This window comes from Rhynchophorus ferrugineus, unplaced genomic scaffold (assembly GCF_030347505.1).
Source record: "Rhynchophorus ferrugineus isolate W39M unplaced genomic scaffold, kcgeb_rfMv2 rfM1, whole genome shotgun sequence".
Lineage (NCBI taxonomy): Eukaryota > Metazoa > Arthropoda > Insecta > Coleoptera > Curculionidae > Rhynchophorus > Rhynchophorus ferrugineus.
Genome location: NW_027472580.1, coordinates 93,645,048 through 93,672,426, shown reverse-complemented (window position 1 = coordinate 93,672,426; position 27,379 = coordinate 93,645,048). Strand labels below are relative to the sequence as shown.

Sequence of the window (27,379 nt, the reverse complement as noted above, 5' to 3'; positions counted from 1 at the left end):
ATTTGAAAGGATGGAAATAAATTTAATAATGACATTAATTAAAAAAGAAAGATAACATATCGCCAAACGTATTGTGAAAGGTCATTGTCAATTTTAGTGATGTTCGTTCTGATTCTGTGCGGCTTCGAAGCTTGAACACTGTTAGAAGCTTGAGGTATTCCAAATATTTGGAGAACATTTTTCAATTTATGTTAACTCTATTCAAGATTAAATTTATTAAATGTATAAAAATGGTGAGTAGTTTTTTCAACATAAACATAATTTAATACAACTATTTCAGAGGAAACTGTTAGTTTGGAAAGTATCCATAGAAAACTTAGGAATATGCAGCCCTTTGAGTGGTATAAGTCCTCACTTCAAACACTGTTAGGAAATATAGGATTTAGGTAGGACATAGTATAAAGATAACCGACGAATAGGTCCAATATAAATTCCAGACATTGCCTTTAAAAGAATACAATTTTTTGAGGCTTGTTATTTCAATTTTTGTGCAGACATAGGTATTTCAAAATGGAAAATTAGGCCGCCCTTGGCAAGACATTAATAGATGGAAAAAGGTAAAAGTTAGAATATTAGCATTTGAATAGGTCTTGTGAATCATAATGTTTTTTTGTAATTCATTGCAGATATATTCTTCATGCTAGAAAAAGGAACTCAACAAGTGATCGGCAAAGGCAAAACATAAATTATATTTTGAAATTACTACGTTAAAGGGTGAATTATTTCAAATTGTCACTTGATAAATGTAAATGAAATGTTTAATTGTATTTTATATCGTTTGTTATTATAGAAATAGACCTGCAAAACGATATAGAATAGAAAATATGGCTGAATAATATGTCCACAGAGTGTAACGTCTTACTCTCTAACACTGCAAGTTCAATCAAATGGAATTGTTATGGGATGTGGCAAAGAATTACTACAGTGAAAATGCAGGTCGAGAAAAATATAGGCAAAAACTGCTTAGATATGTGGAAACGTTTCGGTTTAGATGGACTCCATCAGATACATAGTAGAAGAAATTAAAAAATGGTGGAATCATAAACAAATGTTAGATAGATTGGAAATTAACAGCTTAGTTATTGGCTTGAAAACTGGCTCAGAATGTGACAGTGAGTAAATGAAATTTTCAGAATGTGGGATTATGATTTAATGCTGACAATACCAAGGCAGGGTGATGAGAGTGGAAAAAGCTAAAGGTGGGTATATAATTAATATAGGATAACTAGAAAATTGTATTGCAGAGCATGAAAGATATATATGCATAGATATGTGTGTAATTGTTCAGAATATATATGAGCATTTGATTTAAAATATATAGGAAGAGAAACAGTACTAACTGTTTTTAAGATATGGCAAATACATTAGGGAGAATACAGTTATTAAATATAATTTTAACAAAAAAAATGTATATAGGTAATAGAAGAAACTCAGGTGAAATACAAAAATGAAACGAAGGAAATAAAAATTAAACATGAAAATGTAAATATGTCCTCTAATGGCAATAAAATACATTACTTGGATTTACAGTTATTAATTATTAGCTGAATTAAGCTCCCAGGGGTTATCATAGATGGTTTAGAAAAGAGTTCAACGTAAAAATAATAAAATAACTCTACCCCACAAAGTATTGTGACTGTTTAATTCAGTTAAGTAGTTTAATGTTAAAATAAATGATATTTTATAACATTTTTGTTTCATTATTTTATAAATATAAGAATGTTGTTATATATCGAAGCTAAAAGAATCTAAAATAGATAAAATGTCTACGTTAATGCGGCAACATTGCACATAAATTGAGATGACGTGAGTTCACTGCTATTTTGGATTGACTGTAGATTAGTATCTAATTATAAGTTACTATAAAGACGTAATGTAAGCTAGTCGGTAACGACTACTAATAATATATTGATAAATAAAAAATAATTAAGATTGAACCCTGAAGATTGTTGAGTTTTAAAATGTCCTATATCATACTTGAACATCTAGAGTGCAAATAGAGTACTATTAAGCTGGTCATTTCTTTCCAGAGGATGATCTTTTTGTATGTGATAAAACAAAATCAACTGAGCATGGATGTTAATGTAAATGTTAATATTTATTTGTCTGTAAGATTTAAAATCAAGAGGTCTTAAACACTGAAGACTATGAGCTCTAAAATGTCCTACATCATATTTGCCTATCCAGAACGAAAATAGGGGACTTTTAAGCTGATGACCTCTTTCTAGATGATGATATTTTTGTATGTGATAAAACAACATCAACTGAGCATTGATCTCTGATTATGTTGTGTGTTTGGTTGTGATCAGCGTCAGCAGCAACACAAAAGTCGTGTCAGGCAACGCAGGGACCCCTAATTGATTCACGTTGACCGTCTCGGGTTACGGGACGTGGTTGGGACGTCGCTGCGCTTCCTGACGGTGACATCCTCCACACCGGTCAGTCAAATGACGTAGTACCGAGGTCGGAGCTACCGGGATCGTTTGCCAAGTAGTCGCAGTACGACAAGAGCAAGATGGCGGCGGCTCGAGCCGCACCTGTTCGAGATTGCGGCACCGTCGCTACTCCGCCGACGCGGTGCAGCGTCGCGACGCTGCTGGCGCGCCGTGTCGAACTTGAGCCAGTGCGGCGCGTGGACGCCTGCGACGTGGCGCCCCCACTACGGGCCAGGATTGGCAGCGGCAGGGAGCCTGGAAAAAGGGCGTGGCGCGGATAGTACGGGTGGCTACGCATAGAGGGCGACACGTACAACAAAAACGGTGTCTCGTTACGGATGTACGTTTAGAATATACTGATGCTACCACAAAATGACGATATATATATATACGTATATATATAATTTAAAAAAAAACGGTTTAAAAAGACATGGACACACATGGTCACTAAAACTTATTGAGCAAACGTTAATGTGCGATGGGATTTTTGATTTGGATCTGATCGGAAACGATCGAGTTACATCCCTCAACCGAATGTTAAGGTTGGTCTTTGGCTATATGGCTTCATCTTCGATTTCTATATGTTTTTATTGTGACGAGTCTCGATACAAACTACAACGGCCTTTGCTTTTTGTTTTTCTTATTTTCTACATACTAGGAATACAATATGACATGAGTCATGTATTTAACATTTATACATTCTTGTTTTATTTCATCTAATAATATTATAATCATAATTGGACTTAAACTTTCGTCTTGTCTTATTCCTGCTTGCTACAAAAACCTATTAAACCAGATTTATTGTTTTGATTTCGAAATGATCACTCAATAATTGATCTAGTGCAGAAACTAATAGTGGTTGTTTAAAAGCCATTTGAAAATTAAAAATACTGCATCGCATATATCTGGGCGCCTTACAGGCAGATAATCGTATTTCGCATATAGGGGTGTTCTCGATATTTAAAAAAGGATCCACAAAGAAGACTAGAGACTGGAAAATATATAGCTTGATACCTCAAAATCTGTCTATGTTGATTTTCCGTTACGGCAAGATGATACAAATCTAATAATATCATTTGAGGATTGCGCAGTTCTTCAGGCAGAATCAGCAAAATACCTAGGCATCCATCCAAAGATATTGGTTTATTGGCAATCCAACGCTTTCAAAACAATTAAGTTCTTCAATTAATTACCGATGAAAACCGCTAAGTAACCAATGAAGAATGAAAACCTCGAAATAAAATGGCTCTACAAAATTATCCAAGATTTCGCCTTAAAACATAAAAGAAGATTACTAAATCGCCAGTAACGTGAAAGCAGCACAACTATCGGATAATTCGCAGGAAAGCATAAGATTCAAGCGAACTAGTTACACGAACTTGTAGTATATAAGTAGTATATAATAGTGTATAAGTGTTATTCTTAATTTGAACTTAAGTGGTCTAATTTAATTCAAATTTGTGAAATACATACTGATATTTTTACCCTACAACGGTATTGCTTGAATATTAGTAATAAATTAATGTTATAAATTAAAATTCCTAGCATAAAATTCCTAAGCATATCCAATATAATAATTAGCCAATGTTCGACTATCTTCCTTTTTTGTTAGTAAAGGAAAAAATAATATAAGTTTTAGTTTAACATAAGTTAAGGTTGGTCTGTTTATTTCTTTGTACATATCCATTTTATTTTTTATTAATGAATTTACTATTTGTGGATAATATATATATATATATATATATATATATATATATATATATATATATATATATATATATATAAGAATATATATAGAAGTAAATATTTATATGTTTTCCAGTTTTGGCACTCATTTCATAACTCATTTCATATTATTCATTGCATTATTCTGTGCGTTTTTATATTTCCTATTTCTTCTATTTAACATTTTATATTATTTCATCTATTAATATTATAAACAGAATTGGACTTAAACTTTCGTCTTGTCTTATTCTTGCTTGGGATTTGCAATATTTTGATATCATGTTGACTGGAGTGATATCATTGATGTTTATGCCATATATTTCTTGAATTATTCTTACAATTTTATTACTTACTCCTCTTGGTTCTAATATAACTCTTTTTAATAAGAATATTTCTCTTTTTACTCTGTCAGATCTGTTTTTGGTGTGTTACTCTTCCACTATTTATATCATGCTGTTTTATTTATATAACTTATCTTTTGCAATCTGCTTTGCAATTCTGAAGAGCATTTTATCTTCTATAGATTTTAGACCATTTTTCTATTATTTTTCTGTATATCTTCGTGTCTCTTTTGGTCTGTCGCTTTTATCTTCATTTTCATGTATTCCAATTAATAATTCAGTAGCCTTCTGACCATTCTTAAGTTTTCTCAGTACACTCTCAGTAATATTTCAATTTTTATTTTAACTGTGATTTCACTTTTTTACGTTTGCCAGCGATTGATTTCGGCTCCCACTTCATACATAAAAAAACTACGTACAATTCATATCGTAGGACTTAAAATTGCCCAACACCTGAGATGTTTTTATAAAATACGTCAACTCATTGAAATTCAATCCAGGGTTATCTGTATAGTCTTCTTTTACGAGTAATATTTACATCCATTTCTCCAAAGACCATACCACAAATATAATGCAGTCTGTAATCGTTTATCTCTCAATTTCCACCTGTCTATTTATCGGCGATAGATCACTTTCCTGACAACTGTTGATCTTTCTATGAGGGATCTTCCCAAGGGATGCTATAGCTCTCACAACATTTGCTTCTTCTTGAACAAAATTAGAAGTGATAGATACCCTGGACATTTATTTATCTACACATATGAATCTAAGAGTAATTATTATGGGTGGACGTTCCATTTACATCAGCGTTATCAGAAAAGCACATTATCTAATTTCTTCATCGGCCATATGAAGAGCTGAACTGCCAGCTATCTAAAAAGCTCTAAATTTTGTACGGAATATGCAATAAAATGTTATAGTGATTGCTTCCGAGTCGATAAGCTCTTTGGAAATACTCATCCTCGAATTGATTGCTATTTTCAGTAGCAGTGTTAAAACTACGGCTTCTTTCTCATACTAGAATCGAAGGCAATGACAGAGCATATTATCTGGAGGGGAGAAGAGAGGGATCCTTATCAGAAAATTTCTCTTTCTGAAGTAAATATTTGAAATTCTTTGCTCTTCTGATCTTTAAGCAATCGGATTTGCTTGGGTGGGACTTGATCGAGAATTATACACTATGGAAGGTGAAGGTGAAGCTGTTCTACAGTAACTATCTCTATTATCACGTCTTCGAATCAGCCACTGTACCCATGAATTTATCCTGAAGAGGGAGCCTCTACCGTCATGCAGTAAATGTGGATCTACATTATATTGTATTCTACTTGATATTATATTCGATGAACTTGTTCGCTATTTAATTTGCATGTTATTCTACTCTGTAAAATTATAAATAGATCTTATATAATCCAAGATACTTATGGGTCTTTAATAAATAAGTAACATAACAGGTCAATTGAAAAGTCCCCGGCCTACCGTAGTAAAACACATATTTTTGGCAAAATTAGTTTCCTTTTATTCACCTAATTTCCTTCAAGGGTGATACACCGATTATAGTGACCCTCCAACTTTTCGATAGTATGATTTGTCCTTTGCTTCAAACCCAAATATTCGTGAATCATATGATGTACACGTTCAGTTGATATATTTAGAGTGTCTGCTAATTCATTCAATTTCAATTTACGGTCATTTGAAATCATTTTGGGGATTTTTTTAATGTTTTAGTCGGTAACAACCTCTTTTGGGTGTCCACTGTGTTCACCATCTTCGGTGCTCATTTCACCACGTCTAAACTTACCATATCAATCCTTGATGGATGATTTTCCTGGAGCAGTGTCCGAAAACTCGGCATCAAGCCAAGTGTTTGCTTCAACTGTATTTTTTCCTTTCAAAAAGCAATATTTTATCAACACGCGTAATTCCTTTTTATTCACAATTCACAATATTCACAATTCCTTTTTTTCACAATAAAAAAAGTTGCTTCACTCAAAATGTTATAATTCACAAACTAATGATCCGACAGCTGTCAAATTTATACACGCATCTTTTGAGGGCTACGGCTAACTAAAAAACATATGTATTTAATTCAAGTAGCGCCATCTATGTGTCAGGCCGGGGACTTTTCAATTAACCTGTTAAACTCACTTTCTTTTCTTATTGGTTGATATAATTTTTCTTATGTTGATTATTGCGGATAAGGCCGTTTCTAAAAGTATTCCTTTCATCTCTTCATTGTTATTTCAATTTCAGTTACTATATCCTCCTTTTTTTATCTTTTATGTGTCTTACTTTGTAAAGATATTTGACTTATTATCTTTGCTATGTTGGTCAAAATAATCATATTTTGATTAATTTAATTAATTATTACGTAAATAATTACTATGAATTTGACAGTAAACAATTTAAATGAATATTAGAAAAGATTAGATGATTGCTAGACGTGTAGCAATAATATCCGAAAGGTCGATGGGTAAGATTCCAAATCCAAAACCGTACCGTGAATTAACGTTTGCTAAACTATCGCGCACCTTCTGACGATGTCAGGAGGACGCGCCAGTTTCAGTTCACATCGATCAAAAATGCAACAGAAAAATAGATAGTGACGTCAAGAGAAAACGGAAACTCACCCGGATCGCTGGAAAACAATATAGGTGGCGCTAGGTTAGCGTTTCCAAATCGATGTCTCCGGCCGCCCGATCCGTACAGGTTCTGGTTGAACAGGTGCAACACGAAACAGATCAGACCTGAGAGGATGGCGATGCCGGACAGGACTCCCGCGAACGTGGAGAAGTCCGTGGTTATTACCTGGACGTCTGCGTCGAAGAGTTCAATCATTAAGGTATCGTAGCTCTCTAATCGCTTGTTGTACATTTTTTACCTTCAGCACAAAATACTTTCTTGGAAGGCTTCTGTATCGATACCGAGTGATAACCGCTCTGGCACTGGCAGATGGCGTTGTGATGAATTTGGATACAAGAGGCATGCTGATCGGTATATTCGCAGGCTTCGTGATAATAACACTGTTCTCCAAGTTTTTTAGCTACAAAAAATATTATTATTATTATTAAGAGGAAAAAACAATCTATTCGGAAATAATAATATATCTTGAGCGTTAGTAAGTAATCTCTTAATATCTTGTAATTAGTTGAGAATTGAACATGTTCTAGCTTGGTTTAGTAGCTTCAATATTTGAACGGAGTTGTTGAGATTTTTTCTCTACATTCTCTTGATGAGTGAAGTTATAATGATGAGTTTTATTGTAAATTAAAAGTAATCAACGGGTTGAATGAGCTCTCATTTAAAGAGTTTTTACTTTTGGAATTCTCTAATTTGGTCAAATAATTTCCGAATATATTGGTTGCTGTAAGAAGTTACAGGGAGGTTTGTTTCTAATGAGCCTAAGGGTGTCCAGTAGACCAGATTGTAATAGAGATGTGGCCGTTATTTAAAGGATATACTGTGGTAAATTAACTAGAACTAACCTTTGTTTAAGGATTTGGCATATTTGATTGAGATCTTACTTCGGTCTCGTTTTGCAGAATAATGTGAAAGATTCCTAAAACATTCTCAGGGCAGCTTTTTGTATTGTGTTGATAATCTGATATATGATGGAAGAGTAGATATGAAGAATTACACTCTGAGGTCTAAAACTAGAGCTGATAAAATTAGTACCAAGGAGTTCAATGTTTAATTACGATAAACAAAATGATGAAAAAATTGTTGGAACCATGCATAACTTAGTGGTTAGGACAAGATACGTTATTATGAGATGGTTATAAATTAATGAAATAAAATGGCATAAGAATAAATCGCAATAAATCATTGAAAGAATACAACATTGCCAAAATCGCTTTGAGAGTTTAAAAAGAGAACATAATTAGTCATGTTCCCTTCTCAAGATAGCCCCTTTCCCAAAATGTCGAGGCCATAACCTTTCGGTCAATTGTTGTGCTTTCGGGCGCTTTGGACGAGGTTGGCCAGGTGCTGTCTACTCAGATAATGATCCTTTTTGATTCTGAAGTGAAGTAATGGATCCATGTTTCATACATTTTCCCATATTGATCCAAAATGGTTTGTTACGTTTAAACATGGCCAAGCACTGCTTAAAATCATTAACACGTTCTTGTTTTTGGTCAACAGTGAGCAAACGCGGCACTCACTTTGAACAGGGCTTTCTCGTTGTCAAATGCTCATTCAATATAAAACCAACACGTTCTTTTGATATCTTTACGATGTTGGCCAACTCACATAACTTCACTTTTCGATCATTCAAAACAGTTTTGTGGATTTTCTGAGGTTTTTTAGTGACGTTATTTCATTCGGACGTCCTAGGCATTCAGTATCATCAATGTCGCTACGACAACATTTCAAGTCAGCAGACCAACGTTTTATTGTTGTTTCTTATGGAGCGGACTCCGTATAACACTTTTCAAGCCATTGCTTCGCTTGAACGGTATTTTTTCCCCATCAAGAAACGTTGTAATACCAAGAAACAAAATTGTTTTTGATCCATTGTTTTGAAAATAACAAAAGTAGTGTCACTCTTAGCACAACAACTCACAAACTTATGAATAGAGTATCATTAAATTTTAATAGTCAATCAGAACTTCACTCAATCAGATGTTTTTGATATTCATAATATCTGAAAAGCTAGAAGACTATAGAGGCGCAGGCACAGAAATACAGCAAGCAAAAGAATTTTATTAGAATCAAAGAACAGCAATCAAATAAATTAAGCAGAAAGCAAATGTCATTCGCAGATTTAAGCTACAGATTATTCTAGTGCTGCTTATTAAAATCGTCAAAATAATTGGGTTTAATGTAACAAGAAAAAGGCTGACGAACGACGAATCGAAGTGTATAGAGTAAGAGCGGTTATTGGAAAGGCGTTAGGGTCTAATCCACAAGGTGAACAAAAGTGGCCGCGAAGATCAATTTCTGGAGCCATATTTTTTTTTAAAGAAAATTTAAGGTTTGCGTTGTGGCGAAATGACCAAATCACTTGAGGGATGCCTAATTTCTCAAGAAGAATATTCGAATTACCTAAGCATCCGTCTCGATGATAGTTATATTGCAAACACCACATTAAAGAACTGTGCTAGTTACTCAGAAGATATAAGATCCACCTGGACTTCACTCAGAGAGATCAGCCATTTTTTTGCCGGTTTGATGGTCATTTCGCGACTATATGATAGTACGGTAATGATATACTGCAGGGGACAGGAACAGACATAAACTGTATATATATAAAATAAAAAATTAATAAATAAATAAAATCAATAACACAAAGATGGGGCTAAAAGTATAAATAGTGTATTTACAATTTAAAAATAAACATAAATACAAGACTACAAACACAACCATAACGAAGTAGAGTTTTTATCCAGACAGCATACATCAGCACCCATACCGAAGTGGTAATGGTTATTTGGCAGTAACACTTAACTTAGTATAGGCTAGATTATATGGAGAAAATCGATTTCTTGTAGAAATCCGAGCGATCTGTCTGTATTTTCTCCTGTTAAGGCATCTCTGAAATTTGCAGCCCATACTTAGTTCTAATCTGGATGAGTCGTTCACGATGTAAACAGACTGGAATAGGGACATGGCGACAAAATTCAGTGAACAGGCGGGCTCGAAGTGAGAAACGACAGTGGTCCAATCTTAGTTGATTCAAAGCTACGGCATGGTGACGAAGGGAAGGAACACGAAGAGAGGAGAAGAACCAGTTTTAACCTCAAATAGCCTGTTACGGTAGGCCTCCTGGGCTCAACGACGTTGTACCTCATTATTTGTGAAACAAGAAATGAATCCGAATGGGATAAGGACGGTATGGACACAAACATCAGTGATGGGGAGGGGAGAGAAGGCTGCCGATTTAGCCGCACTATCCGACAGCAATTTGACTACTGGACAACACGCAGGAAATCTGAAGATTGAAGAGAACTAAACCACCCGAACTCTCAACTTCAGCTTAAGTAGCTTAATTTTATTTTAATTTTGGTAATAATTCCTGATGCATTAATCCCGTACTAGTCTTGCTTGTATATTGATAATATACAAAAAATTTTACAAACAATTTATTTTATCTTATATAAGAAATCAGTCGGAATTAATTAACGATCTATAAATTCGGAAACCCCCAGACAAAATTATCATTAAGACCCCGTAGTTAATGGACTGACTTAATTAAAACTAAACGAACATGGAAACGGCAATGTTTAGCTTCGATTTCGCACATAATTGATATGTTTTTTTAATTATCGCTAGAAGGAGCTATGTTAACGATCAAGCCCTGTCGAAAGGAATTAAATTCCACCCCCTGCATTACTGGCAATGGGGTAATTTAGCTGCGCGCTAGTGAAAATTAAAGTTCGATTGGACGTAGGCCAAAAACGGCGAAAGGGAACGCACGCCACGGCCGTTTCCACGCTAGCGTTATCTAAAAACGAACGGTGGAGCTGCAATAGACCGCCACCACCCCTATACTTACGTTTCCTGCATCCAGAGTATGGATTGTTGAGTTTAACCGGATATTTCTTCTCGCATTCGCACGTGCTGGTAACCGGGTTACAGTAGACGTGCTGTAGCCTTGAACTACAGGTAAACTCGCAGGACGCGCCGACGTACAATCCTTTTTCTGTAACAGACGTACCGGTTTCGTTGGAGGAGGTTTCGGGGAGAACGCTTCGGTTACCGTCGGAGACGTTGCCCTGGAACGCCACCACCTCGTCTTTCTCGTCGTCGAGTAGCGGCTGGTCGTCGTCATCGTCTTCGGAATGATAATTACGAGGCGGTGCTAGACGCTGACCGGAGAACGGTACTGGCAAGTACAGGATTAGGAACATATACGCTAGCAGTGGGTTTTTCATCTCCTGTGGATGCGAGCGTTTCTCACTGTTGCCCTGGCACTGGATACCATTGTAACTGTATCCTATAAAATAAACCGAATACGATTTTCTTTTTCTTTTTCTCTAACGGATTAAAAAATAAATAAACTTCGAATGTTATTTAATTTGGAAAATCTATTCTATAACATTTTAGTGTATTAAGGGATTCTGATCATTTATTCACTTTAACAATGCATTTATCGTGACAAATTGGCACAATACATAATAACTAAATTATTTCTTTCTAAATTCTTTTTTTTTGATTCTGATCATTTTTAACTGACTTCGAAAAAGGAAAGGTTCTATGTTCGGCTGTATATCTTTTTTTAGTGTATGTTCGCCGATTTCTCCGTCAGTTGTGGACCGATTTTCAAAATTCTTTCAAATCAAAGAAGTGTGCACTTCCGAGGTGGTCCCACTGAAATCAAGTCAGGATCTGATGGGGGAAGGGGGGAAATCGGAAGTTATTCAGCGCAAAAGCCGATCAGTTTGATTCCTAAGCACTAACTATCGCTTATAAGACCTCTTAGAAACATTGCAGACCACTTCTTCTATGGTGTAATGGTTTGGGTTTAGCTCTCAAACGGAGGTCCCGGGTTCGAGTGCCGGGGGGGACAATAACTTTTGTTGTTTATTTATTATTGTCATTTGTCAAATCACCTAGGTTAGGAAGCGGACGCCGATGCCTGAAGCGTTCTTTATTTTGAATCATTGTTTCTTTATTACAATTTTTCCTCATACGGGCTGCACCTTTATTTGTCCTATCCATTGTAATACTTTGTAATAAATTAACTGCATAATTTATTGAGTAAATTTGTAACACTAAATAGAGAAAAATAAGATACTTTTAACAAAAAAAAAAGAACCGACTTCAAAAAATAAATAAAGAATTCAGTGAAAATTGAAAATAGTCAAAAAATATAGTCAAACAAAATGTATATATTTTATTTTAAAATATCTTTTTATATTAAAAATCTAAGTTTGATTATTTTTCAATTAATATAAATATTTTTAAAATATTTTATATAATATTAAAAAGGCATCTATTGAGACAAATGGGTACCAAACATATTAATTTATTTTTTTATCATTTCAAAACGTATTTTTCGTTTTTATGTTTTTTTTTCTGTTATATTTGAGAGTCCTCTTTTTACCAATTAGGGTTTATCTGGACTAGACGTACTCTGCACCTCGGTAGGTATTAACCCTACCGTCTGGCGATTGATCAACTTGGAAATTGTGCCAGAAGATATCCGCTCTTACCCAACCGAGCTACTGGCGAGACTGGGATCATTTTCAGAATTGTTAACTCTTGGCTTGTGGACAATCACAACTATAACTTATTAGGCCTATAAATTCGTTATAAAGATTTTTTTTTAATTTCAAGCTTTGTTGTGAAAAATCGGTATGTATTTTATTCAAAGTATTGTCCATCGATACCCACAACTATTTTTCACTTTATCTTGAAAGAACGATGTATCTATCTGTATTTATCTGAGGCTATGCATGAGTCGACTAATCTTTTAGTATGTTCATAAGAACTAAAGCGCCTTTCAGACAAATCATGACCCATATGCGGGAACAAGTAGTAATCAGATGGAGCAAGGTCTTTATAATTAAGCGTGTGGGGTAGCATCTTCTATTTTAATCTTTCGAAGTATGTTTTTACCGATTTTATATGTGGCCAAACGTTGTCATGTTGATGAATAACATTATTATGCCTTTGATCATATTCCGAATGAATATTCAAATGCATAACATCAATATTTTTTTAGTTTTTTAAAACGTGTCTTTGATTTCGGTGTATACTAATATTCCCGTGTTGAAATCAATGGAACAGTAGTTCATGAACGAAATGACACCTACTGAAATATAAAGCTTATAAGTGTTGCTTCAACATGTTGTTATGACAATATGTTGAATGTTATATTCAACAAGTTGGTTATAAATGTACCGAATGCGATAGCATACATATTAACACCATTTGTTTTAAATCCGAATAACAAAATAATTGTTAATATAATGAAGACATTCACGGAAAAAATTATAAATAAAATCATCCCCAATGATTGCTCACGTCTCCTAGCCTCTTAGACTAGTTTATTTGTAATGATTGCAATCCAATGCAAATCAGTGACATACTACATATAATAGAACAGAAATTCAAAGGAAAATAGTGGAAAAATAGAATATTCATATCTAGAAAGACATTGAAATACTCCTTAACCAGTTTCGTGACAATTTGGTGGACTATCCATTCACGGAGGGAAGGTAATTATTTTAATACGAATAAATTAGAACGAGTTTAATATCAATAGAGGTACCTCATACAAAATCATATAACAAAAACAAATACATCAATAACAAAAGTATAGAGAACAAATGACAACAACTGTCAAATCGATTAGTCTCAATCTTTCCAGATCATTCAGTCAATCAGCCAACTGTAACGCAAGATTGATAAGGCAGAATGTATGAGAAACTCCGGAAACATTCCAGTGTCCCTACCTTAGTTCATGTGTTAGTTAAATATATTACTGTACATAATATTAAACTCTAACAGTGTAGGTTATACACTAATGATATTGTTATTGTATTAATCTTATTTTTTTGTACTTTTTTTGGCTTGAGTTTGAAGTTTTTCGATGTTTCTAAAATAGATGCGCAACTTCTATCAGTGTCAATGCAAATGAAAATTATTACTAAAGTGTTAAAAGCCACCTTAAGAAAGTAAAATAAATTAAGCTGTAAGTCAATAAATAAGTTGAAAGTGTAAATTGTTTCAGTTTCATATAATTTGTTATTTGTTTGAAAAACATATTATTTGTTGCGAGTGTTATTAATATCGATAATGATGTCATTCTCGACGTGCAAGAAATTCTTCAAATGTTGATTTAAATCAAGCAGTGCTTCTATACGGATACATTGTCCAATTGACGTTGTTTGCGAGCATTGCGTGTTTAAGCTTACTGGAGACTGGATTGTGTTGTCTTAATGCCAATGTGATATTACTATTATTGACTCAGCCATCTGAAGTATTGCATCCATTGCTTCGAGGCAATACACCATCACGACTTTTTCTAGGGAACACTCAAAAATAGTATACAGTAAAAATCATCGTGGTCTAGAGATTCGACTACTTTCGGCACTATTCATTTATCGGCAGGTGTAGTATATTAGTGGCAAGCTGAAATGCTAAAAGTCCATGTTGATAAATTTACCGTTAGGCTTTTTGTTTTATGCATGTAATTAATTTTTGAAAATTCGTTTGTTTAACAATACTTTCTGAAATTAACTTTTATATTTTGTTGTGAAACAAAAAATAATAATAGAGTAGATACGATTTGTACTACTTAGTACAATATATAGTTCTTGCTTCTAGAACACTGCAGAGGACTGCAAGCTAAGCATTTCTCAAAAGAGATGGCGATAAATCGTATTGATCTGATTTAATATTGGGCATTTATTTGTTTAACTATTAAAGCGTGTAATATGGCTTTTCATAAAGTTATTTTTTGACATTCCTTATTACTTAAAAAGAACGCCTTTTAAATTAACACTTTAGCGTTTTAAGAGGATTTAGAAATATGGAGAGTCAAAGGTAAGTTTAGTTTCAGTTGTTACAAATAGGATAAACTAATTAAATGACTTACATTTTGCAGTGAAAGTAAATTAATATGTCAAGTTTGTAATATGATATACTTGGTAGGAAGAGAAAGAAACATTTCACCATGAGCTTGCTGCACAACAAAAGCTGACGACGAAAAGGATCATCTGCGATCTCTGTGTCCTCAACTTAATGATTTTAGTATCCATACATACTGAATATATTTCTATCTATATTTTAAGAATTTGTAAGGCTTTGAAATTTGGAAACCACAGGACGATAAAGAACAAACAGTATTACTTAACATTTTTTTCAGAGAACAAGAAGTTTCAACAAGTCAAGAAGCTTTATGTACAACTGTATAAGGTGTAATTGTCAAGGTAGTAATTTCATACACTACGATAAGGCAAGGAGAGTTATAGGTAAAAAATTAATTCGAGACTGTCTTTTTTGTTAAGAATGCTATACGACTCAATATTGAAGCAAATACAAGTAGCCAATATGAATCACAGAATAATATACTACAATTGAATTTTGACAAGGTAATAGAGAATTATATATTTAAGTAATTTCTATTAATCCTCCAGTTTATAGGCATTGCAGAAGTGCAGGAAAAGATTGCATTACTACTATTGTATGATTTGCTGATAACGAAGAGTAATCTGCCAAAATTTCAAAGAAGAAAAAAGCAGATCTAATAAGAAATAAAATAAAATACTTGAGAGGTATATATACATAAAAAAAACACAAAATATCAACATCATTGAGTTTTAAGTACTTGGGTCTTGATTTCATTAAATATGGTGGTGGGTTTTTAGTGGGTAAGCCCTTTTTCCATGAAATAAATGAACCTTACCTTTATTTGTAAAAATATTCTATTGTATTATACTCTAACTTTTATTGTATTGTAATTAATTAGTAAATAATCTGAGAAGTATAAAGGAACGTATCCACAAGTTGTAATAAAATTTCATTTATATATAATACATTTGTATTATCCAAATATGTGGTAGGTTAGTAAATGGTTTACGGCATAGTTAAGGTTCATTGTTTTATACACTTTAATTTGCAATTAAAAATTTATTATTGCGCTGTATTCTTCTTTTTACCTCATTTAAAATGTTTCGTAAATTAATGTCATCTTACTGTTTTTTAAACGTCATTTTTACTATATGGTGTATATGTGTATATAGGTTGATACAAAACTTATGAACATTACTATTTAATTTAAAACAAAATACAGAGGATATTTTACGTTTTGAAGACTAATACTATGTCGATATCAGAAGCTTGTATGTATGCATATATATTATCCTAATAAATTATTGAATTATAATATTGTTTTTTTGCGTTCATTTTATTACATTAACAATGTCCTAAGTTAAGTTTAGTAAGAAGACAACACGATATTCATTGGTTGTTAGGTGGTATAAAGTTTGCCGAGACAGCTAGTGATGTCTTAGATAAACTATTCAGGAGTTGGGTATTGGGATGATCAAAAATTGGCGAAATATTTTTACTTCATTTTCTACAACTTTTCGCATCTGTTTTCACTTAGTTATAATGCAAATGTAAAAGTGACATACCATACCATTTTAAAAATTGTTCTGTACAAAATGAATATAAACACATGTGATTCGAGGAAATTTAGAACCAAAAGAATCGATTATTAGAAAGGTACGGTGAATTGCGTAGACTAAAACATGTAATACCATCCGATTTGATTATTGGACTTTAGAATAAGCTTTAGAATAAGACTAATTAATTAAAATAGTATTTTATACAGGAGGGTATTTTTTTAAAGTAGCTTTCTATTTGGAGCATTTAGGTATTCTGGGAAAATTGAAATAACCATGAGAAACTCAGTCTCAAGCTTTGCCACCCAATAACAAGAACAATTGCCTTAAATGGCAACTTGTTCGGTCCTTTTTCCTCGGCCAGATGTAACGTATTTAAAGATGTAAATAATGTATCTTCACATGTCCAAGAGTTGTTAGAACCTCATCATAGTTTAATCGTTTCATCTGAATAATTATTTGTGAAGACGAGATTCTAAGAAAATCAGTTTTTTTATTCTGTTGATTTTAATGTGTTTTGTGCCGCCTAACCTGAGTTTCATCAAATAGTGAGTTTGTTCACAGACTATTCTAGTTTTCTTTTTTTATTCCTATTTTTTATTTATTAAATCTGATTATTATTTTCTATTTAATATTCTCTTTTGCCGGCTTGGTTGGCGCAGTGGTAAAGGGGACAGGATGGATACCTCCTCTTGTTGCGATAGTCGCGGGCTTCAATCCTGTTAGCGCATGGTCGTAAATTTATGTTTGTGATTGTCTTTGAAGTAAGAGTGCAAAATCCGACAAAGAAAATGATCCCATTCACGTAACCAGGCTGCGTAAGAGCGGATGTCTTCTGGGATGATCTCCAAAGTTGGTCACTTGCCAGTCGGTAGGTTTAATGCCGAGGGCCGTAATTTGGAGCCCAAGTTAAAGAGTGTGTCACTCTTTAACCAGATAAACCCTAATTGATTAAAAGGTGACTTTAAAAATATACAAAAATTCTCTATTTTATATTTTCTATTTATTATTCTTTATTTATTTATTTATTTATCTATTTATCTTTAATTTATTATCTATTCGCATTTTTCTCATACTTCTTAAATTGGTGTATATTAAAAATCATAATTTATGATTGCAATTTTTTATAAGCCAGAAAATGATGCCAAAGTATCTAAATTAATTGATGTGTAGTTATGATTTACTGATAATTTGCATACCTATAGGCCAACTAAAGTGGTTCTTGTTGGCTCTTGGTAGCAGCGTATGTTATCTAGCCTGTAGCCTTTCGCTTTTTTCCTTGTACACATTGTACGTTCATCATGGTTGCAGCTGGAGAAGTAAGTGTACAATAGCAAGAGTATTGCTTATTTAGTTATTTATTTGAGATTTTGACTTTAGCCTAAATATGCTTACTGACTTTGGTGGCAGGATCTCGTGTATCTGCTTCCCTTGACTTCAATGTACGACAACTATTATTAGTGTTAGGATATAAGCTGTTATGTCGTGTGTCACCTTCCTTTCGTACCGTGTACAAATGTCATACTCATACTAGCATAGTTTATATTTGCTAAAGTTATCACTGTTATCTGCTGTCTGTTGTTATTGTCATATTTTCCACTGTTATTGTTATTGATACTGTGAAGATTATTGTTAATCATGATGGCTATTCTGTCATTCCTATTAACTATTACTATTGTCATTGTCTCTCATTGATGTTATCAATATTATCCATTATCATTATCCAACAGTACTATTTCTTGTCGGTATATGAATTAATCAATACTATTAGTGCAGTTAGTCAGTAATATTAACTATCATTCTCATCATATATCAGTATCATTATGTTTTACCAATCTTTAGTATATTTTCATATACGATACTGTATTGTCATATACTCATTTCGTTGTCAGAGTTGTTAATCGACCACCTTGACATCAATATCTGGCATACGAAGAATTTGCCTTATTTATTTTGATCTCTATTTTTATTTATTTAGTATGTTAAATGGTTTTATATTGTTTCATTAAGTATTATTTTTGTTTTACGCCCTGGTTCTAAAATCAGCCCTACACAAATAATAATTGTTTGAAAATAATATACAAACTAGAACATCTTTTTTTTCTCTGATAATTATGCTAACTAAAAAATCGTTTTCTAACGATAATTATCACGAAATGGCTCCGAATAATCAGCGTACGGTATCCGGAAAGAATTTCCTACTCCCACTTAAATATCAGACAGTATTCTGAAACTAATAAATCTTCACTTCCCGGAAGTGTTCCGTGCCGCGGTATGACGAGCGGAGGACGTGTAGGTTAGTGTGATAGACAAAATGTTGGCATTATTTGGATTCGTTCGAGAAATCTCGCGTGTACAAGGTTCTGGAATGAATATAAATGTGTAACTTATTAAATAAAATTCAAAATAAAATATTTTTAACGAATTGAACCGACTTCAAATAATAATTAAGTAACTCACCAAAAATTAAAAGAATAATCAATCTTAGATTTTTAACAAAAAAAAAACGTTTTAAAATAAAATATGTACATAATAATTGTTGTAATAATTAAATAAAAATAGCTAGAACAACTAGAACACGATAACGAATAGCTGGCAACCCCGAGACGTTTATCCCGGATGTTATTGAAGGGTGTTTCGATCATCCAGTATCTGACCACCGTTCAGTTTAGACGTGCCACCATCGACTGCCCAAGACTCGTCACCAGGTAACACCGCTGCCATCCGTTTTATCTATTTTGTATTTTCCACATTTTTATTTTACTTCAATAAATAACGGTCACATAATGTAAACACCACTGTTTCATTTCGTTTTACCTTCATTCCCGAGCCATATCAATTTACCCTAAAATTTGAGTATAATTAGATTAGATCAAAACAAATGTTTTAAGGACAGGCAAAGATAGACTATTTCATTAGCTTATAAATATTGAGTACTAGTTAGCTAAATAGCTAGAGGCTAGTATAACAAGAAATATCAAGAAGAGCCTTTTGTAGCTAAGTGCAGAATAGAAGGTAAAATGTTTAAAAGTTATAAAATCTAAACAGTATCAATTTTATATATAGTGGGAATGTTAGCTACCAAATTTATAACACATCATTTTGAACAACATCAAATAACAAGAACAGAGAAGAAAATTATTCTTGTTGTGTTAGAAGTAGCCAAGTCATTAATAGGGTTTGTCCATCAAGAATAGTACCAAAAATTGTAGTAACTGGTGATAATTAGACATTTATTTTAAACACAATATATTTTAGAAATGATTTAAATTTTATTATAGGTAAAATGTAGCTAGAATTTATTGAGAATGAAAGTCGAAGAAAGTGAAATTCAGAGAATCAGAGAAGAAATTAGACAGCATTTTGCTAAGATGTAAGAACAGTCTACAGTGATACTACGAAATTATTAAATTTACTAAGAAAAGTAGACCTGGATCAAATAAAGAAACTATAAAACTATCAACGACACCCTAATGATCTACTGACAAGGAATATACAATGCATTATTATATAAGAGTATAGGTAAATAAGTTATTGTTTTATAAACAAATGTTTTAAGGACAGGCAAAGATAGACTGTTTCACTATCTTGTAAATATTGAGTACTAGTTAGCTAAATAGCTAGAGGCTAGTATAAGAAGAAATATCAAGAAGAGCCTTTTGTAGCTAAGTACAGAATAGAAGGTTAAATGTTTAAAAGTTATAAAATCTAAACAGTATCAATTTTATATATAGTGAGAATGTTAGCTACCAAATTTATAACACATCATTTTCAACAACATCGAATAGGTCTCAACATATGCCAAAATTTAATGATAACAAGAACAAGGAAGAAAATTATTATTATTGTGTTAGAAGTAGAGCCAAGTAGCCAAGTCATGAATGAGGTTTGTCCATCAAGAATAGTAGCAAAAGTTGTAGTAACTGGTGATAATTAGATATTTGTTTTAAACATAATATATTTTAGATTTTATTTAAATTTTATTATAGGTAAGATGTAGCTAGAATTTATTGGGAGTGAAAGTTAAGAATGTGAAATTCAGAGAATCAGAGAAGAAGAAATTAGACAGCATTTTGCTAAGATATAAGAACAGTGTACAGTGATACTATGAAATAATTAAATTTACCAAGAAAAGTAGACCTGGATCAAATAAACAAACTATAAAACTATCAACGACACCCTAATGATCTACTGACAAGGAATATACAATGCATTATTACATAAGAGTATAGGTAAATAAATTATTGTTTTATAAACAAATGTTTTAAGGACAGGCAAAGGCTGTTTCACTAGCTTGTAAATATTGAGTACTAGTTAGCTAAATGGCTAGAGGCAAGTATAAGAAGAAATATCAAGAGGAGCTTTTTGCGTTAATTCCTGTAAGTATAAATTCAAGCATTGTATAAGGCATTAAGCATTTTAAAGCGTTGCAGGATACTTTTAGTGTAATTATTGTAACTGATTGGTAATAATATTATTTTTGTTTCGAGAGATACAACTGTAAGAAGTATTTTTTACACATTAGATGGAAATTTATTATATAACATGAATATTATGTTATATTCTGATTCTAGTAATTAATGGGAAACCGATTTTATATTGTCTTACAATATCCGTCAATAGTTTGAAAAGTTTCTTCTACATATCGTATGATCGTAGATATTTGTGTTACGGTTACAAACAGTTAATTTCTAAGAGACGAAACTAGAGTATATAATAATTAATATATTAAGATCAGGTATTAATTGTTGACTGTGCCATCTGCTGGCTTTAGTGTCTCTCGAAAGTATTAATATTGGGAATAAACCAGTGACATTTTACCAGCAATTATTAGTGTGAGCTTTAATGTTTCTAAGATGGTGTATGTTGAAGAAAGGAATATGAAAAACAATTAAGGATTCGACACTTGAACATTGTTACTGTCTGAGATCTGTAAGATCTGTCTGCTTGATGTCTTTCGGATGCGATGGTGGTGGCCGACTATCAATAGTGGAAAGATTTGGTAAATAATATTTGAAGCCCTGTGGCACGAGCAAGCAATAAGTGAGATATTGAATGATGGTTTGATGTTGGTATTACTCTATGATACTGTAACTGTATAGAATGATTTTAATAGTTTCAAAGTATTGATCATATCAACCATAAAGAAGCCATGACGAGTTAAACAGGTTTAAAGGCAAGTTGATGGATAATAAGTTGTGAAATATTGTCATGACTTGGAAATGATTCAAAAATGAAGTAAGTCACATAAATTAATTGAATATACTATTATATTCGGCTTACAGTAATTATTTTTCAAATAAACAAGGAAGAATATGTTTTATATTTCATGGCATATTATAACTAACAATTTAATATGAAGAAAATTTCAAAATGTTGCTAAATAATCGACATGTTACAATCAGAATAAAATATTTAATAGGCCAAACAACAAGTATTTCGTGGAATCAAATAATATTGGTATTAAAATTAAATGTTACCATTTTTACTGAAACTTATTGATGTTATTTGAACAATTGAGATAAAGAACTGTAGCAAAAAGGTAAGTAATAGCGAGTAACTGACTTAAAATTACACAAAATAAGAGAGCTCGAAATAGAAAGGTGAATGGATATTTATAATGTTCCATTCTTGTCTTGCCATAATATCATTATTCCTCATAAACATTGCGTTAACATGTTTAATTTCTAAGAAATGAATACACAATACATATTAAACAAAACACATTTTACAACAGTTTTCAAATAACAATTAAATACCCAATTTGAATGACATTGCTTGATATATTGTAATGAGCGTACAAAGTGATTGTTGTTCCTCCTTGCTAAAAACAGATGACTCAGTTTTGTGTGAACAGAAATACTAATGCATTTATATATACTGTATGATTATGTAATTTATTATAACACAATAGATAATTTACATGTCATTTGGGTAAATACGGTTTTAGATTACTTGTGATTCCTCATTAATATGAACACTGAACAAATTGATAAAGAATTAGTTACGTCTAAATATCATATAATATTTATAATACTTGTAGAACTACTGCTCTATCAAATGTACAGTATTGCTTCTATATATTATGGTTTAATTTGCGTCAATAAAGTCGCATGATTTTAAAATTTGAGTTCAGTTCCAACCTTCGTAGGGTGAAGACGTATTTTCAATACGGTCCAAGCTATAAAAAGATACTGTTCTTTAAAAAAAACCCAGTATTTTATTACGGTTATCTAATTGAGTGTTAAAAACGCATAACAGATGCGGCTATCCGTCTCTCAGTGGACCTAAAGTGTAGTGAATACGTGTTTACGTGACCAGACAAAAGGTCTGCATCTCATTTTTATTAGTGTTTAAAATTATTTCATCTTATTTTACAACAGTCCTTTTGAAATTCATTTATAGTATTTATAGTAAAAAACTAGTGCTAAAATAACGTAAATGAAAAATGAAGTGCGTGAAATAAACAATGTATTTATTTTATTTTTTTTATCATCTGGAAGTAAATTAAATAAAATATTAAAATATTAAAAAATGGCAAACCATAGCGATTCAACCAAATCACCTGCACACTTTGATATAAGATTAGAACAAACAGCAATAACGCAAACTCCACCATCAGAATGGACTACAGTCATTAACAAAAAACGATTGAGAAGTCCAGAAGAAGAAATCGCGAGGAAACAAACAAGAATCAGTGACTATTGGTTGCAGAAACCGATAGAGACAAAAAACAGTTTTAGCAACCTGTCGGAAGAAATTGAAGAGAACATACAACCAAGCCCTGAAAAAGCTGTTCCCAAACCACCACCAATAACAGTCTATAAGGTAGGAATAATAAAAAACATCCATGACTTATTGAAAACCATTACTACGAACTACACAATTAAAACAGTGAGCTATGAAACAATTAAAATCCAATTGTTCGAAGCGGATCACTTTAAAGTTCTTATAAAAGAATTAGATGAAAGAAACACCCAATACCATACATTCAGGCCAAAATCCGAGAGAACATTTAAATTCGTATTAAAAGGATTACATCACGGGACGGACTTTAACACCATTAAGGTAGCACTAGCTGAAAAAGGCCACGAGGTCGTAAATATTCACAATATACGACATCACACGACAAAAAAACCTCTGCCTATGTTTTATATAGACATAAAACCTAATGGAAATAATAAGGCGGTGTATGAAATCACCAAATTGGAAAATAATATTATTAAATGCGAACCACCACATATAAAAAGAATTATACCACAATGCACAAGATGTCAAGCGCACGGGCACACAAAGACTTACTGTCGCAAATCATATAGATGCGTAAAATGTGCAGGAGAACATAAGACAGGAGATTGTACTCGTAAAGTTCGCGATGAAAAAGTGAAATGTGTTAACTGTAATGGAAATCATCCAGCGAACTACAAGGGTTGCGCAGTCCACAAGCAACTACAGCAGAAACTCTATCCTGCCTTAAGGGAAAAAAGGCATCAACAAAAACAATCCACTACTACCAATCTACCACTACCTACCAGAACAAGTCAACCAGACATAACTTATGCCCAAATAGTTGAAAATGGTTCAGCACAAAAACTAGAGACAATATCTCAACCTACTGAAACTAGCAACATCTCAAAATTAGAAAATATGATGGCCAAACTAATGGATCAAATGAGTACGATGCTTGGTCTACTCACAACCGTCGTAAGCAAACTTGCCTAATGCCTGAAACCAATAGCTACAAAATCGCCGTCTGGAATGCCAATGGGCTCCAACAACACGCCAGGGAACTAAAAATGTTCGTAAATGAACAAAACATTGACATTATGATGGTTTCCGAAACACACTTTACGGACAAGAATTATCTGAAAGTTCCTAAATATAAGATTTATCATACAAATCACCCTGATGATAAAGCACATGGAGGTACAGCCATAATAATTCGAGATGATATAAAGCATTTCGAAAAAGAAAAATTCCGCAAAGACTACCTGCAAGCCACCAGTATAACCATAGAGGAAGCCCATGGACCATTAACAATTTCTGCGATTTATTGCCCACCCAAACATAACAACAAGGCAGAACAATTTCAAGAATTCTTCAGTACGCTAGGTAATAGATTTATAGCAGGAGGAGATTATAATGCAAAACATTTAATGTGGGGTTCAAGAATAATAACCTCAAAAGGTAGAGAACTGCTCAAAGCCATAAGGAAAGATAACTTACAATATATCTCTACTGGTGAACCAACATATTGGCCTTCAGACAGAAATAAAAAACCAGATACAATAGATTTCTGTATTACAAAAAATATTGATCCAAAAAAGTGTCAGGCAGAATCATGTTTCGACCTGTCTTCTGATCATTCACCAATAATAGTAACAATTTCTTCAAAAATTACCATCAAAGATAAACCCCCTTCTCTGTGCAATAATAGAACTAACTGGCCCTCATTTAGAGAAAACTTAGACCAAAATATCTCTCTAAACTTACCGTTACAAACTGAAATGGATATAGAAATAGCAGCAATAAATCTTACAAAAAATATACAGGAGGCAGCATATTCCGCGACTCCCAACAGTGAAACATTTCCAAGAAAAAATACACATATATCATGTACAATACAGAAAAAGATAGCAGAAAAAAGAAAGTTACGACGAAATTGGCAACAGCAAAGGACTGAAGAGAATAAAAGAAAATTTAATAGGGCCATAAAAGAGCTGAGAGATCTAATTCAAATTGAACAAAACCAAGGCATTCAAGAATACCTAGAAAACTTGACATCAACTGAGGCTACAGACTATTCGTTGTGGAAAGCAACAAAAAAGCTTAGGAGATCCCAGCAGCATAACCCACCTATTAAAACAAGCGAAAATAATTGGGCGAGAAGCAATAAAGAGAAGGCCGACATTTTCTCAAAACACTTAAAGAATGTTTTTAAACCTTTCCAGTCTCAGCTACATAAAGATGACGAAAATAAAATTACTAGCTTTCTAGATTCGCCATTTCAAATGGATTTACCGCACGAAAAATTAACGGTCAAAAAAGTTAAACATACAATAATGAGAGAGATTAATATTAAAAAAGCTCCTGGTTATGACTTAATTACTGGCAAAATTTTAAAAGAACTATCAGAAAAGGCTATAAAACTATTAACATATATATTTAATGCTATGCTACGAACTAATTATTTCCCTAGTATCTGGAAAGTAGCTAAAATATTAATGATACTTAAACCAGGAAAAATACCAGAAGATGTGACCTCCTACCGACCTATAAGTTTATTACCAATAATCTCGAAAGTTTTCGAGAAATTATACATAAAAAAACTAAACTGTATAATAGAAAAAAGAAAAATTATTCCAGAACATCAGTTTGGCTTTCGCAATAAGCATGGGACTATAGAACAAGTGCATAGACTTGTAAACCAAATAAACGCTGACCTAAATGCCAAAAGATATTGTTCGGCTGCTTTCCTAGACATATCTCAGGCTTTTGACAAAGTATGGCATACGGGCTTGCAGGTTAAACTAAAAAAACTTCTCCCTCATCCGGACTATCAGCTATTAAAATCGTATCTCACTGACAGACATTTTATTGTAAATCAAGGCGATGAACATACCGAATTAAATCCCATATATTCAGGAGTTCCGCAAGGTAGTGTACTGGGTCCAGTACTGTATCTTCTGTATACGGCTGATCTGCCCACCACAAAAATAACTACTGTGGCAACATATGCAGACGATACAGCAATCTTAGCATCCCATGAAGATCCAGTCACAGCATCAATAAACCTACAAACCCACCTGGATCAAATACAATTATGGTTGAAGACATGGCGCATTAAAGCCAATGAATCAAAATCCACGCATATAACGTTTACCCTGCGTAGAAGAACATGTCCACCAGTAAATATCAATCATCGTCAACTCCCCCAAGCAGAGCATGTTAAATATCTTGGTATGCATTTAGATCGACGCCTAACCTGGAAAAAGCACATACTCTCTAAACGGAAACAACTAGGACTAAAATTATATCAAATGTATTGGCTCATTGGGCGCAAATCCAAGTTATCATTAGATAACAAGGTATTGCTGTATAAGTCTATACTCAAGCCCATTTGGACATATGGAATTCAACTATGGGGTACTGCTAGCAAATCTAATATATCCATCATTCAACGGTTCCAAAATAAGGTGTTGCGTGCCATTGTTGATGCTCCGTACTATATTTCAAATAAAGTGATACAACGCGATATTCCTCTAGAACCTATAACGAGTGTAATCCAACGTGTTTGTGTGAAGTACTTCGAAAGAGTGTCAGTGCATCCCAATGTACTCGCTAATCAGCTAAATATGCGACGTGATAGTGAAGTGCGTAGACTAAAACGTTTAACACCACCTGATCTGATTACTGGACATATGTAGAGTTTAGAATAAGCATTAGAATAAGTCTAATTAATTAAGATAATATTTTATACAGAAGATTGCTTATTGAAGTGATTTTCTACATGCCATGTATATATAATATAAACAGAAGAAATACTTATTGCCAATAGGGCAGATTGTGGACTCACGAAGAGTAATAAAAAAAAAAAAAAATTTTAAAATTTCATATAATATGTAAGACATAACATGACATGGACATAGACAAAATAATATCGCATCTTGTTGCATGTTGGTAACATTGTTTCTGTGTAAATAATGTGAGGCGTATGTGTTGCTCAGTTTACATGCCTTGTAGGTTATATTAAATATATTAAAAGTAGTTAAAACAATTGAAAATGTGATCTTTCAAACTTCGA

At 33.0% G+C, this 27,379-nt stretch overlaps 1 protein-coding gene across 8 annotated transcripts in view; it reads right to left on the bottom strand.

Moving 5' to 3' along the window:
• The window catches only part of LOC143192590 (uncharacterized), a 42,693-nt gene that overhangs the window by 13,062 nt on the left and 2,252 nt on the right, over positions 1–27,379 (bottom strand). For 3 of the 8 annotated variants that reach the window (XM_076398040.1, XM_076398023.1, XM_076398051.1), the window contains exons 2-5: positions 10,995–11,435; positions 7,371–7,541; positions 7,129–7,314; positions 2,460–2,690 (exon numbers count right to left, since the gene is read on the bottom strand). In XM_076398040.1, the coding sequence (XP_076254155.1) occupies positions 2,460–2,690; positions 7,129–7,314; positions 7,371–7,541; positions 10,995–11,373 (967 nt within the window). In that variant the 5' untranslated portion in view covers positions 11,374–11,435. The remainder of the gene's footprint in view (positions 1–2,459; positions 2,691–7,128; positions 7,315–7,370; positions 7,542–10,994; positions 11,436–27,379) is intronic. The other 5 variants (XM_076398059.1, XM_076398065.1, XM_076398032.1 and 2 more) reach the window with 5 other exon arrangements.